At 37.1% G+C, this 15,608-nt stretch overlaps 1 protein-coding gene across 8 annotated transcripts in view; it reads left to right on the forward strand.

Annotated features, from left to right (window-relative positions):
• The window catches only part of SPECC1L (sperm antigen with calponin homology and coiled-coil domains 1 like), a 153,281-nt gene that overhangs the window by 59,530 nt on the left and 78,143 nt on the right, over nt 1–15,608 (forward strand). For all 8 annotated transcript variants that reach the window (XM_035267244.3, XM_078336112.1, XM_009007814.5 and 5 more), the window contains 5 exons: nt 1,141–2,771; nt 4,060–4,267; nt 8,290–8,363; nt 9,681–9,856; nt 12,351–12,514. In XM_035267244.3, coding sequence (XP_035123135.2) covers nt 1,141–2,771; nt 4,060–4,267; nt 8,290–8,363; nt 9,681–9,856; nt 12,351–12,514 — 2,253 coding nt within the window. The remainder of the gene's footprint in view (nt 1–1,140; nt 2,772–4,059; nt 4,268–8,289; nt 8,364–9,680; nt 9,857–12,350; nt 12,515–15,608) is intronic.

The following is a 15,608-nucleotide window of genomic DNA, read 5'->3' on the forward strand; positions in this document are numbered from 1 at the left end:
TGGTGGCTCACTCTTGTAATTCCAGCACTTTGGGAGGCCAAGGCGGGTGGATCCACGGGATCAGGAGTTCAAGACTATCCTGGCCAATATGGTGAAACGCCGTCTCTACTAAAAATAAAAAATTAGCTGGGTGTGTTTGTTCACGCCTGTAGTCCCAGCGACTCCGGAGGCTGATACAGAAGAATTGCGTGAACCCAGGAGGTGGAGGTTGCAGTGAGACAAGATCATGCCACTGCACTCTAGTCTCAAGACTCCTTCTCGGGGGGGGGAGGGGAAAAAAAAGAGGCAGTATAACATACTGGTTAAGGTGCAAATTATGGAACCACTACCTGAGTTTGAATTTTGGCTCATTTATTTATTACCTGTGGGATGTTGGCAAATTATTTAACATCTGTGTCTGAGTTTCTTCATCTGTAAAACAAGGTAATAATAGCACCTACCTCAGTGTTTAATGAGGCTTATATAAGTTAATGTGTATGAAGTGTTAATGTGTATGTTACGTGTTTATATAACCAAGTGCTAGCTGTTGTTATAATTGTTACTAGTTATGTGGCATTTTATGGTGTGAAAACTTTTTTGCATTTACTTTGGTCAGAGTAAAATTTTTGTGTTTCTTGTAGGTAGCTTAGATTTTTGGTTTGTCCAGAGGTTGCTTTTCCCTTCTTGCCCACCTGTGATCCCCCTTCACTGTCTGTGTATGATTAGTTTACCACTGACTGGCTAATCCTGGAGTCATCTTTGCTGGTCTTGCCCTATAATATTATGCCTCTAGCCAACTGGTTAATATTATGCCTCTAGCCAACTGGTTAAAACTCTGCTTCTGGATTCAAGTTATTATATATCATTTAAATAATAGCTTATAGAGATTAATTCACATTTCATAAAATTTACTCTTTTAATAAAGTGTATAACTTATTTTTCCTTGATAATAAAAAGATGAATGATCTTCTGGTTTCGAAGAAATTGAACTTTAAAGTAACAGAGTAAACTAAAGTAATCTAAGGCAAGATTATTGTAGATCTAAATCAACATGTAGATCCTGGATTTCATCTCATTACACCTGGAGCAGGAACTGTGTATTTTACATAGCCTTTTATTGCTAACATTTTTGCCTTACATTTTTTTGTATTAAACATGTAGGCACAGCTTCTTCAACCAAGCGGAGCACTTCTACAGGTAATAAAGAATCCAGTTCGACTAGAGAAAGATTACGTGAACGTACCCGATTAAACCAGAGCAAAAAACTACCTTCTGCAGGTCAGGGAGCTAATGACGTGGCATTGGCTAAACGTTCCCGTAGTCGAACTGCTACAGAATGTGATGTTCGTATGAGCAAGTCTAAGTCGGACAATCAGATCAGTGACAAAGCTGCTTTGGAGGCCAAAGTGAAGGATCTTCTCACACTGGCAAAAACCAAAGACGTAGAAATTTTACACTTGAGAAATGAACTGCGAGACATGCGTGCCCAGCTGGGCATTAGTGAGGAGCATTCTGAGGGTGATGAAAAATCTGAGAAGGAAACCATTATTGCTCACCAGCCGACTGATGTGGAGTCCACTTTATTGCAGTTGCAAGAACAGAATACTGCCATCCGTGAAGAACTCAACCAGCTGAAAAATGAAAACAGAATGTTAAAGGATAGGTTGAATGCATTGGGCTTTTCCCTAGAGCAGAGGTTGGACAATTCTGAAAAACTGTTTGGCTATCAGTCCCTGAGTCCAGAAATCACCCCTGGTAACCAGAGCGATGGAGGAGGAACTCTGACTTCTTCAGTGGAAGGCTCTGCCCCTGGCTCAGTGGAGGATCTCTTGAGTCAGGATGAAAATACACTAATGGACCATCAGCACAGTAACTCCATGGACAATCTAGACAGCGAGTGCAGTGAGGTCTACCAGCCCCTCACATCGAGCGATGATGCGCTGGATGCACCGTCCTCTTCAGAGTCAGAAGGCATTCCTAGCATAGAGCGCTCCCGGAAGGGGAGCAGTGGGAATGCCAGTGAAGTGTCTGTGGCTTGCCTGACTGAACGGATACACCAGATGGAAGAGAACCAACACAGTACAAGTGAGGAACTCCAGGCAACCCTACAAGAGCTAGCTGATTTGCAGCAAATTACCCAAGAACTGAATAGTGAAAACGAAAGGCTTGGAGAAGAGAAGGTTATTCTGATGGAGTCTTTATGTCAGCAGAGCGATAAGTTGGAACACTTTAGTCGGCAGATTGAATACTTCCGCTCTCTTCTAGATGAGCATCACATATCTTATGTCATAGACGAAGATGTAAAAAGTGGGCGCTATATGGAATTAGAGCAACGTTACATGGACCTTGCTGAGAATGCCCGTTTTGAACGGGAGCAGCTTCTTGGTGTCCAGCAGCATTTAAGCAATACTTTGAAAATGGCAGAACAAGACAACAAGGAAGCTCAAGAAATGATAGGGGCACTCAAAGAACGCAGTCACCATATGGAGCGAATTATTGAGTCTGAGCAGAAAGGGAAAGCAGCCTTGGCAGCCACGTTAGAGGAGTACAAAGCCACAGTGGCCAGTGACCAGATAGAGATGAATCGCCTGAAGGCCCAGCTGGAGAATGAAAAGCAGAAAGTGACAGAGCTGTATTCTATCCATAACTCTGGAGACAAATCTGATATTCAGGACCTCCTGGAGAGTGTCAGACTGGACAAAGAAAAAGCAGAGACTTTGGCTAGTAGCTTGCAGGAAGATCTGGCTCATACCCAAAATGATGCCAATCGATTACAGGATGCCCTTGCTAAGGTATTGTTTAAATAGATTAAAATGTTCCGGACAGCATTAGGCAGCTGCCATGTACAATGCTTACTGAGAATCAGGGTCACTGATTTGGTTTGGTGTGTTATTAGCTTTTTTTAAAGCTGATATTTTTAAAATTTGAGAATGATTTCCTTTTTTTGGAATGCAGTGAAAGTATTCTTAAGATAATGTCACTTTCTCTCACTTGTATTTTGTTTCTGTTTTCCTGCCTGTGAGAGGATGTGGCTGGTATTACAGCTAAAACCAGAATTTGTCCCTAGTTCTGAGTATGCCTATGGAGCAGGTCATGAAACCTTACCTCCTCCCACCTCATCTTGAATCTGTTTTGGTATAATATAGTTGGAGAGTCAGTATTCCAGTCTGTAGCATCAGCAGTGCATATTTCCTTTTATTCCGCTGTAGTAATAGTTTTTCAAATAGAGATCTGTTGAGAGTTTAAAAATATTTTTGGCATATGGAGACCCCTGTTTTTCAGAGGCCTGTGACTTATTGCTGGCAGGGACCTTAGTGATCATCAGTCCAGCCCCTTGTTTTACATGCATGCAGCATAATAGTGAGAACTCAATTGGAACTGCTACCCAGGGCTGCTGGCATTCTGGCCAGGAATCTGTACCCCATGTGGTTGCTGATGAAGTGTTTATTTTCATGAGTTATCTATTATTCTAGCTTACATTTTATTTATTTGTTACTTTAGTGCGTGGTTTTAAAAGAAATTTTAATATATCTTTGGCCAAATTTTGAATAATTTAGATTTTAAGGTTTTTTTAGTGATTACTTTTGAAGTTACAGTTTAGGAGATTTGTATTATTTTTTGGTACATGTATGTTGAAGGGCTACTATGAACTAATACTTTTGTAAAAACACTGAGAATTGTTTTTCCCTTTTTCAGTTTGATACTGGAATCATCACAAATATGACATTATTTTTGTTAGGACAGCATGTTAATCTTTAATCAAATGTACATGCTTTCAGTTCAAACTTTGGAGGAAGGAAAATTTCCAAAGTTTCCCTGTAAATAATCTGGTTAAGTTCAGTGATAATATCAATATAATTTCAGTCAGTGTTACAGCAACAGTTTATGTTTAAGGGTTTTATATGAAATCTTACCATGGAGTACTTTTTCTTACTTTTTAACAGTTATTACACAAGTTGTTCTAGTTCATCTGTAGTACCTCACGTTTAGCTCCTCTTCAAAACGGTGTGTACCTCAATTCTGAAACTTACCTTAGAACAACTCTTACTTTTCTAAAACTGCATCATCAATTTTATGTAGGTAGAGGATGAATACCGAGCCTTCCAAGAAGACGCTAAGAAACAAATTGAAGATTTGAATATGACATTAGAAAAATTAAGATCAGAGCTGGATGAAAAAGAAACAGAAAGAAGTGACATGAAAGAAACCATCTTTGAACTTGAAGATGAAGTAGAACAACATCGTGCTGTGAAACTTCATGACAACCTCATTATTTCTGATTTAGAGAGTAAGTGATAAGAACTTTTCATTCTTTTTTGTCCTCCCCTTTTAAACATGTAGGGATAATTTGCATTTAGTAATAAAATAGGGCTGAACATGTTGACTCATGCCTGTAATTCTAGCATTTTGGGAGGCTGAGGCAGGAGATTAAGACCAAACAAGGCTGGGCCCAGTGGCTGATGCCTATAATCCCAGCACCTTGGAAGGCCGAGGCAGGTAGATCACTTGAGTTCAGGAGTTTGAGACCAGCCTGGCCAACATGGTAAAACCCCATATCTATTAAAAATACAAAAATGAGCTGGGTGTGGTGGCAGGTGCCTGTAATCCCAGCTACTTGGGAGGCTGAGGTGGGAGGATCACTTGAACCCAGGAGGCGGAGGCTGCAGTGAGCTCTAGTTGTGCCACTGCACTCAAGTCTGGGCCACAGAGTGAGACTCCATCTCAAAACAAAAGAAAAAGTCACAAATTGATCCTGTGTCCATGGTACCTGGCCTGGTAATGTCAGCATGATTGATGGGCATATAACCAGAGCGAGGATGGATTGTTTTTTATTTGTTAGAGAATAATGGGGTTCATAATCAAGAATGGGGCTCAAAGGTTATGAACTCCTTGTTAAATGGGTACGACAATGCCCAGAGTTGTTCAGAACAAAATTGTACTAATGACATTGAGACTAGCACTTTGCCTGATCTTTAGAATAAAAATAACATTGTAGAAATTGAGTTATAATTTATAATTTAAAAATAGGAAGATCATAGTAGTAGTTCTTCTCCTTGGTAGCTCAAATGTTGATTTTGAGTTGAAGACAGTAGATGGCAGTGTCCCTCACAGTAGGAACACTGAAGAGGAAGGAAACTGCCATTAGAGGCTTGAGACTCGAAGAGTAATGCTGCTTTCTTGTATGACCACAAATCATGCTAGATGGCAGTTTTGTAAACTAGTATTCACAACAAGAACTTAAGCACAAACTCCTTTGTTTCCAGGAAAATAATAATACTTTCTGTTTCAGAGTAAAAATACAGGCATGATTGTAAAGTTTAAATCAAATTCCCTAGAGACACCTTTAGTGCACTTTATTCTGAGTATTTCCACTGGCTGCCGGTTTCTCTTTTATTTAAAGGGATTTTATTTATTTATTATTTATAAGAGGTGACAATAATAAATATGTCGTGACGGGCGACAGAAAAACACCTTTTAAATAATTGTGATTATGTGAATTCTGTGGTCGTGAATGAAAAGGTTAATAAAGAGAAAAAGAACAAAATAAGTGAATGAAATTGAGAATTTGTGATTTGTCTAAGATGGCCATGTAGCTTAAAATGTCATCTGAGAATCAAAATGCCAAATGTTAAAAGTGAGCTTTACTGTCGTTTGTCTTGCGTGTATTATGTTTAACAATAAGTAGATGTGTCCTTTGTGACCAGAAAATGAAAACAATTTTTTTTAAGCAAATTTCAAGAGAAATTACACTCCTAACATTTTTTGCTTGCCTGTTTTTTGTTGTTTTTTTTTTTTTTGAGATGGAGTTTTGCTCTTGTTGCACTGGCTGGAGTACAGTAGCACCATCTTGGCTCACTGCAACCTCTGCCTCCTGGGTTCAAGTGATTATCCCATCTGAGCCTCCTGGGTAGCTAGGATTACAGGCACCTGCCATCACGCCTGGCTAATTTTTTATTTTTAGTAGAGACAGGGTTTCACCATGTTGGCCAGGCTTGTCTCGAACTCCTGACCTCAAGTGATTGGTAGATATTACAGGCCTAAGCCACCATGTCTGGCCACCTGTTTTGATTATGAAATATTTCTTGCATATAAATGGATACAGTGTAAATGAAAGGTGTAACCCTAGTGTTTTCAATATTAGAAAATTTTCAGCTTCTGTTCTTACTCCTCATCTATGTCCAAAACCCTGAATTTGTCTATATGTGTGGTCACAAGGAGTCAAGTTCGCTTGCTGATTCCAGAGCCATCCTTGCCTCCAGAGATAAGGATGAGGGGGCATACACTCACCCACTCAGCTTGGTGTCTGCTTTACCCAAACCAGTTTGGATGGCCTGTTTGACCCTTAGTTTGCAGGTTGAGTCTGAAGTAGCTTGTATATGAGACAGGCTTTAAAGTTTAATCCTTTGTTTATGAAGTCATCTACCTTTGTTGTCTTAGCACAAGACTAACCTTTTTGTCTCTAAGATGATGAAGATTATGTCTTTTTCGTTTTCTTCTTAAGCACTTAAAAAAAAAGCTTGGTACAAAGTTGGTACATATCACACATTTGAAGAATTAAAGAGTAAATTTTGAACCCTTTTTATTTCACAGGACCTGACTTTGTTACACAGTTTCGGGGCAATGAATGGGAGCAAGTTAACCACTGGCTACCAGAATTGCCCCTGCTGCCAACATTTTATCTCATTTATTTCTGATCCAGCTTTAGAAAATACAGCATTATTTATATAATTGTAAGAATTATTATTCCACATATAATTGTTATAAATATTCAAGGCTCTATATTGTTAAAGTGAATGCATGCCATTTAAAAATATCAGAACACACATATACCAGCATCAGATATAGAGTGGCAAAAAGATTTTAGAAGAGAAGGTTCTAGTGGAACAAGGATAAGGAAGATGATGAGCCATCTAAGAAAAAACATCAGTATACTCATACTTTAGGGTCTTGATTAAAAGCCAGTAAATTGTTAGCTACAGGAAGAATTTTTTGATTACATGTGCCATTGTAAGCAGGTATTCACTATGCCTGAGTTCCTTCTGCTAAGTATAAGGAATGGGAGAAAATGTTATTTACCCAGAAACACTAATGTCTAAAGTTACACGGTCTCTGATGACAAATTGTTAAGTTCTGTCAATAGGATACTTACTTAAAAAAAAAACCAAACACCTAGGTAATGGTTTCAGCATTGCTTTTTATTATGCTACCGTTAGCCTGCACATTTATACATTTATTCCATTTTAAAGACCTACCACATTTCAACTACTGAGTGTGTGAGGTCATCACATGGCTTCTTCTGCCTTTGAAGTGTTTTTAGTCTAGTGGTCGAGACAGGTGTATAAAGAGATGTGGTAATGTTGGTGGCAACACGATACAAGGCCATGTAAGACAGAGTTGGAACGCAGAGAAAAGCCAGGGATCTACTGGGGTGGGACTGTAGGTGAATCAGAGTAAGGATTTGCCACTAGTTGTAAGTACGCTTCCTTGCCCTTAACCAAAAAGTGATTGGTTCCTGAGCTGTCAAAGGAACCAGCTGTGAAAGGTTTACTTAGTGGCACCTGTCAGCATAGCACCCTCCTAAGGCATTTCTCTCTTATGCGTGGATTTTAGAGTAGAATGTCCAAAGAGAAGGTGACTTCCCTTTATGACCCTGGCACTTTCATTTTTGTATCCTCACTCTATCTAGAATGGTACTTTGCGTCTTATTGGTACTCATCGAATGTTTTTAGAGTGAATGAAACTGTTTTAAGAAAATTTGTATTATGAGATGAGTAATTTGAATAATTATTACTTTATAAATATATTTATTTAAAAAAATATTTTGTAGGATTAATTTAAATAGCAGCTCCCCTGGGTATTATTTTTTTTACTAATTTTGATTTTACTAATTCACTACTTTTCTGGAATTTATTCTAGTGTGTAAAGAAAGATATGCTTATATAATTACTGCAGATTAATAATACTTATGATTAAAAGTTCATATTTTAGTCACAGTCAATATTGTTTTGATTGTTTATGTACCAACAAAGTGGATTTCTCACGGTTTTACATTTTGTTTCAGAATTAAGATATTGTGGAAGGAAGTGATTTAGAAATTGTGATTTTTAACTTGCTATTTTCCAAAGAAAGTAATACTGGTTATTACTTGGATTCAATATTTTTTCTATTAAAGTTTTGTATTAAAATTTTTTGTAGTCTTTGGACAGGATAACTTTTTCACATGTCATATTTAAAGTACCTCTTTTCTTTATATCATTCCTTTGAAAATTGTAGTGAGAATAAATATTTAAACTTTTATGGTCTTTTCAGATACAGTTAAAAAACTCCAGGACCAGAAGCATGACATGGAAAGAGAAATAAAGACTCTCCACAGAAGACTTCGGGTAGGATAAATCTTCATGGATTATCTTGTTAGAAAAGTTTTCTGAAATTTGAGGTTTAGTCATTGACTGTGTTATCATTCATCTTAAGCTTTAGATACAGTGATAATACCGACCCCATTGGGCTTTGGGCAGAAAGCAAATGTTGTCATTTCAAATTGAGACTGGTGCTAGATTTTGGGTAGAAGAATATACTATAGGTTGAGTATCCCTAACCAGAAATTCTGAAATCTAAAATGTTCCAAAATTCACAACTCTTTGAGTGATGGCATGATGCTCAAAGGAGATGCTTATTGGAGCATTTTGGATTTCGGATTTTCAGATTTGGGATGCTTAGCTGTTAAGTATAGTGCAAATATTCCAAAATCCAAAACATCTTAAATCTGAAATGCTTTTGGATAAGTGGTACTTGACCTGTAGAAATTTATGGGTAATAATTTTAGAATGATAGATTTGGGGGAAAACTGTTCTATTTTGTAAAGAAAGGTTATTAGCTGTTGATTATAAGATGCCCCAAACCAGTCTGTTTTCATACACGTTTTCTTCATTTTGTGCATATGATCCATCTTGCCAACAGCAATGCAGCCATGATGCAGGGGGTGGGGAGAAAGCTACTCAATGGTTTGGGTCATGCCACAGTTGCTTAGGCTCCTTTCATGATGTTACAAAATTGCTTTAGAGGTGTGAGGATGTGAGGCTCAGGCATGGCCCAGCTGTGGCTCTAATGGAGATGAGGCCCAGGGAGACTTCCCCACCCGGCCTCACCCGCATCCTCCATGACTGTGGGAAGCAACAGACCATGTAGTTCCTCACCATTCTTTGTATAATTTTGCCTGCCTGTATTGAGTTTAGTGTTTTTCTTCTGGCTTCCTCTTCCTTTTCCTTTTCTTTTGATTTTTTTTTCCTGTTAGGTTTTGATGTCAGGATATTTATAGTTTTTCACTGTATGGTTCACATACCATTTCTATACCTTCTTGTGCTTTTCAGAAGTAAAGCTCCATAAATTCTCGATGATGTTTATATCCATAAGACTTGCTTTGAAACTTGCATGAAGGGAGGCTTGACATTGTTATCATTAATATCTGTTGAGCACTCTGAGTGCTTGATGCCTCAGTAGACAGATAGCTAGAGAATCTTTTCCTTATTAAGAACAAATTCACTAATAATAGTTGCATTGCCTGTTTGAAATAGATAATAGCAATTCTCTGGGATTAAAAAAATTAATCATTATTCGGAAGCATTAGTGCATTATAGCAATCCAATCATAAACAAATTTTATTGCTTTTAAATAAAAAATAAAAAGTTAGTTTTTTAATATAGGAAGAATCTGCAGAATGGCGGCAGTTTCAGGCTGATCTCCAGACTGCGGTAGTCATTGCAAATGACATTAAATCTGAAGCTCAAGAGGAGATTGGTGATCTAAAGCGCCGGTTACATGAGGCTCAAGAAAAAAATGAAAAACTCACAAAAGAATTGGAGGAAATAAAGTCACGCAAGTATGTTCTGAGAAACCAGTTGTGTACTTATGTTTTAGTAGAGAACATTTAAGTTCCAATTTTTGATGTGGTATTATGCAAAAAATGTGGAGTTTGATACTAAGTTTGGATCTGATGGAAGTTACTCAGCTTTTCTAGGCCTCATTTTATGGCACATGTAAACTAGTGCTGTCTGTGTGGATCTTTCTGTCAGTATCAGTGATCCACAACTCTGGAGGGAACCAGGATGGTCTCACGTGATTCTCCTTTCCCCCGGTGCCACATTCCAGCCCTGTTAATTTTCTTTAGATTGTAGCCTCATGATTAAGGATGACTCTGGAGACAGATAGTCTTGGTTCGTGTCCAGCTCTGCTTCTTACTAGCTGTGACCTTGGTCAGGAACCTTCACGCCTGGGCCTCAGTTTTCTCATCTTTAAAGTGACACAATACTACCTGCTGTACAGTGTTGTCATAAGGATTAAATAAGACAGAGCCTCCCAAGTACTCAGGGCAATGATCAGTATACTTTAGCTAGTATTTTTGGAGACCCAAGTAAAGAATGCAAAGTGACTTTCTATCACTCACTTGAGGAATTTTCACTTGTTTTATCTTATAATCACATGAATTTCCGTAGTTTTTTCCCCATGTAACATAGAGATAATTGGAAACTGATGAAAATTATCAGATGAAATGACATTTGTGACATGCTCTGAGGTCCACACTGAGACTCCACCTGGCTAATTTTGTATTTTTAGCAGAGACGGGGTTTCTCCACATTGGTCAGGCTGGTCTCGAACTTCCGACATCAGGTGATCTGCCTGCCTCAGCCTCCCAAAGTGCTAGGATTACAGGCATGAGCCACTGCACCTGGCTATTTGGTGGATATTTTGTGAAAATAATTAAGACAGCTTGTCACTTAAAGGAAAACAACCAACAGTATTTATTGCCGCTGATACAATGGGGGCTTTCAAGTGAAAGTTAGGATTTTGGAAAACTTGTATTTACCAATGGTGAGTTTGGCAGCTTCCCATAAAGTGTCTTCCGAGGAGATCATTATGACTTTAAAAAAACGTATAATGGCAGCATTTAGAAATCTGTAACTCAGTGAACCAGTATTTTCCTTATGACCAGTCTATGATGTTAAACAAGATTAACCAGTGGATTTTAATGGACGGAATAGGAAAAGTTCACTTATGGTTTCAGATTCCACATTGGAACTAACTTTTAAGTCACTACTTATTGTGTTTTAGTGCAGTGTCAAAGAATAGCCACAGTTCTCTAAAAGAGCTATTAAAGTCTTTCCTTTTCCATCTACCTTATCTATGTTTTTTTCATATCAACATAGGTTGAATACAAAAGAGAGTTTAGCTGTTTTCTCTTAAGTCAGACATTAAAGAGATGATTTAAAAATGCAAAGTACTGTTACTCTTACTAATTTTTTGTTTTGGAAAATATAGTTATTTTTCATAAAATTAATTAACCCTGTATTTATCTTTATTTTTAAATAACATAAATAGTTTTATATATTCTTAGTTTTAATTTAATGTAATGGAAGACAGCTCCCATAAACAAAAGCTTTTTGGGGTCCTTATCATTTTTAGGCGTAGAAAGGGCCTCTAAGATCAAAATGTTTGATAATCATTGTTAGAGATTCTTTATTAAAAGTTCTAATTATGATAGCTAAATGACCTTAAGATCCTGTGGTACATCTTGAGGCAAAAGACTGTCAGAAGAGCCAAATGGCCACCAAAGACAGATTTTTCCTAAGGACTGGCTTCATTTTTATTCACATACTGATAGTTATATGACATGTACAAACTCTGCAATTGCAATCTCATTCCAGATGAAAGAATTCTGTGTTAGTCAGCACAGTGAATTAGAATGGGCCAGAAATGAAATGGAATTGATTTTTTCAGATGACTCAGGATTCATCATACTGAGCTTCTGGGGGACTCATGTTACTAATATGAGTCTAAGCTTTTTTTTTCTTTGTAGATTTCTGTTCGAAGTCTACAGCACTTTCCTTGTTTTTATTTATGTTTTTTTTTCAAAAGAGTGTGAGCTTTGGTTTTATTTTTGTATTTCCATGGCTAAGCATGGCATATTAACTAGAGCCATTATAAATTATAATTATACATTATCGTGTATTGGTGACTATCCAGACTCCTGAGAAGGGCCTTCTCGGGAGCACAGGACCTGGAGAGTCTCAGCTCTGAGCCAGTCCACCTCCTGTTTTACTGCTAATTGATTACTGATGTCCTTACCTTACACTTACTCAGATGAAAATGGAATTTGATGGTTGCTTAACTTACTTAGGATAACCTGATAGAAAAATTTTAGTCTCATTTCCTGGTATTTACCAAGCAAATGAGAACATTAGACCAGGTAATTTACTAAGCTCAACTGATACAATTTTTTTAAACTGATACTTTTTAATGCTTTTCAGCTGGGAGGAGAAAAATGTGTATTTTTTCATACATATATAAAAATGCTTGGATTTCAATATTGTTTTCAGGCAAGAGGAGGAGCGAGGCCGGGTATACAATTACATGAATGCTGTTGAGAGAGATTTGGCAGCCTTACGGCAGGGAATGGGACTGAGTAGAAGGTCCTCCACTTCCTCAGAGCCAACTCCTACAGTAAAAACCCTCATCAAGTCCTTTGACAGTGCATCTCAAGGTAATTAATTTCTCCTGCATTGTGCCAACTGCATGTGGTTGTTCACTTACCTTGTGTTCTCTGGTCTAGTTTGATATTCTTTACTGTCTTACTCTTAGTTCCATTAACTTTCATATAGGATTAATGCACTAGACTTAACAGAAAGTGATATTTAATAGGAGATTTGGGGTCTATTCAGTTTCAGAGGTGTTAGTCTCAGACCAAAGCGTTAATCCCATGCAGAGATGTGTCTTCTCTCCCTCAGTGGATCATACACATTGCTGTTATTTTAAGTGTCTTCTCTGTCCCTAAGAACTTCAGATGTATGACTTTAGCTATTCCCTTTCTCTGAATTCCTCAGTCGCGTATATCCAGATGCCTACTTGACATGGACCTTCAGGTGTCTCCTGGACATGTAACGTCCAAAAACCAAACCCTTGTCTGCCAGCTGCAACCTTTCACCATATATAAATGGCAGCACCATTCCACCCAGTTCCTTAAGCCAAAAGTCTGGGGATCTTTCTTACATTCTTGTTCTTACTGCTACATCTACTCCATTACAAGCAAATCCTGTTGATACAGGCTGCATCATGAATATCTTTGCTCTGCTTCACTCCATCTCTAGCAGCTCAAGCCACCATCAACTACTAGTTTTAGTAACCTCCAAATGACTCTCCCTTTTTCATCCCATGGTAGAAATATCTTTTCTTGTTTAAAATCCTCTAATTGCTTAATTCCCAAATGTCTGACCCTTGCTTACTCTTTGCCTCAGTTGAACCACTCTTCCCCCGCTTGCTATAGTCAGTCCTACATGGCACTTCAGGTTCTGAATCAAGCTGGGCTTTCTTTCATACAAGCTCTAGAAGGCTTACTCTCCCCACTTCAAAAGGACTTGACTTTTTTTCATCTCCCTTACTTCCTCAGCTCTGGGAAAGGAAAGGGTATGTAGTTTTTTCAAACAATTAATTGTAATATGTCCTAAAGCTTAAATTTTTATCTAGAAATTCTTTAAAATTTATTAACAGGCTACTAGAATCTGTATTCTGTGATTATACACAAATGAATTTTCTTTGACTTAAAAGCAGAGCAAAAGTTACATGTGTACTCCTACACATTGCTGGTATAGACATTCTGGAGGACTGTTAGGCAGTACCTTTCAATCTAAAATGACATATTCATAGACTCTGAAGTTGTTATACTTAATACTGGCACAAGTGTTATATATAAGGATATATACTTATACAGAGTTTTCAGTATAGCATTGTTTGAAGAAAATGAATACCTGGAAATTGCTTAAATGCTATTAAAAGAATTAAGACAATTATGACTAATTAATACAGTAAAATACTATGCATATTTTAATAAGGATGACATAGATCTCAGAGTACTGATGTTAAAACATGTCTGTGATGCTTTATTCAAGTGTGCCACCTGAGCAGTTGCTCTTTGCTCTGCAATCTTTTATAGCAAGTTACAGACCAGTACGTATATATATGTATATAGTATGTGTGGTCTTATTTTTTATTTTTTTATTTTTATTTTTTAAGGTACATAGATAGCTAAGTGTATTTGCATTTAAAGTGCAAGAAAGATGTACCCAGAACTGTTGTTAGTGGCCACCTCTGGGTAATATGATGGGGTAAGATGAAAGGAGAACTTTAAAATATATATGCTTTGAGCTGACAAGTGCCTATAGTTCCAGCTACTTAGGAGGCTGAGGCAGTAGCATGCTATCACCATACCTGTTGATAGCCACTGTACTCCAGCTTGGAAAAAGACTTTGTCTCTAAAGAATAAAATATATATATGCTTTAAAAATCAAAATGATAATGGAATGTCTACATTAAATTAAAATTATACCTATTCAGAATATTAATAAAACATGCTTTAATGCACAAAATTATTTCATACTAATCTTTTTAAAAAGGCTTGTATGTTATTTTATAATAAAATATATGTGAATAACCCAGCAATTCCACTCCTAATTATATATGCAAAAGAACTGAAAATAGATAATCAGACAAATACAGTCCCTGACTTAACAATGCTTTAACTTTTTTCTTTTGACTTTATAGTAGTGCCAGTGATACACAGTACAGTATTCAGTAAATTACTTGAGATATTCAACACAGTCTGTTTATTATAAAATAGGCTTTATGTTAGATGATTTTGCCTAACTGTAGCTAATGTAAATGTTCTGATCTGGTTTAAGGGAGGTTAGGTTAAACTGGGATGTTTGGGAGGTTGGGTGTATTAAATGCATTTTTGACTGGCTTATGATGGGTTTATGAGAACAAAGTTTCATCATAAATTGAGAAACGACTGTGCTTGTACATAAATTTTCATAGCAGCTCTTTTCATAATAGCTAATAGATAGAAGCAACCCAAGTATCCATGCATTCAACGAATTGATAATCAAAATATGGTATATCCATACAATGGAATATTTTTCAGCCACAAGAAGGAATGAAGTAGTAACACATGCTTCAACATGGATGAATCTTTACAACATTTATGTTAATTGAAAGAAGCCAGACATAACAGGTCACATATTGTAAGATTCTGTTTACATTAAATATTCACACCAGGTCAATCCATAGAGATAGAAAGCAGACTGCCAGAGGCTGGTGAGAGAGTGGGTGGGAAGTGACTTTTGGGGTTTCTTTTTGGAATGATGAAAATGTTTGAAACTAGGTAGAAGTGATGGTTGCACAATAATGTGACTGTATTAATGCCACTATACTGTACATTTTTGAATGGTTAACTTTGTTCTGTGAATTTTATCTCAGTAAATAAGAATACATGTAATATATCAATTCTAAATGTAAGTATATATATTTGTGTTTATATTGGCTGCGGTAAAAAAGTCCACAGTGATCTGCTTCATCTTGCCACACTGATAGGCTTGAGTTCATTTTTGTATCCCATTTTTAATTTAATTCAGCATCAAATGAATAATCATTTTTGTAGCCTTTACCAGAAGCTATGTTATCCCCAACTATCTAGAAATTAATAAATCCTAAAAACATAAACTACTTTTCAGCAGTTTTTTCTGGAGAAAGAGACTGATAATGCAAACAAGTGATTATATATCCCTGCATTAAATACAAATCAT

Source organism: Callithrix jacchus, chromosome 1, assembly GCF_049354715.1.
Source record: "Callithrix jacchus isolate 240 chromosome 1, calJac240_pri, whole genome shotgun sequence".
NCBI classification, from domain to species: domain Eukaryota; kingdom Metazoa; phylum Chordata; class Mammalia; order Primates; family Cebidae; genus Callithrix; species Callithrix jacchus.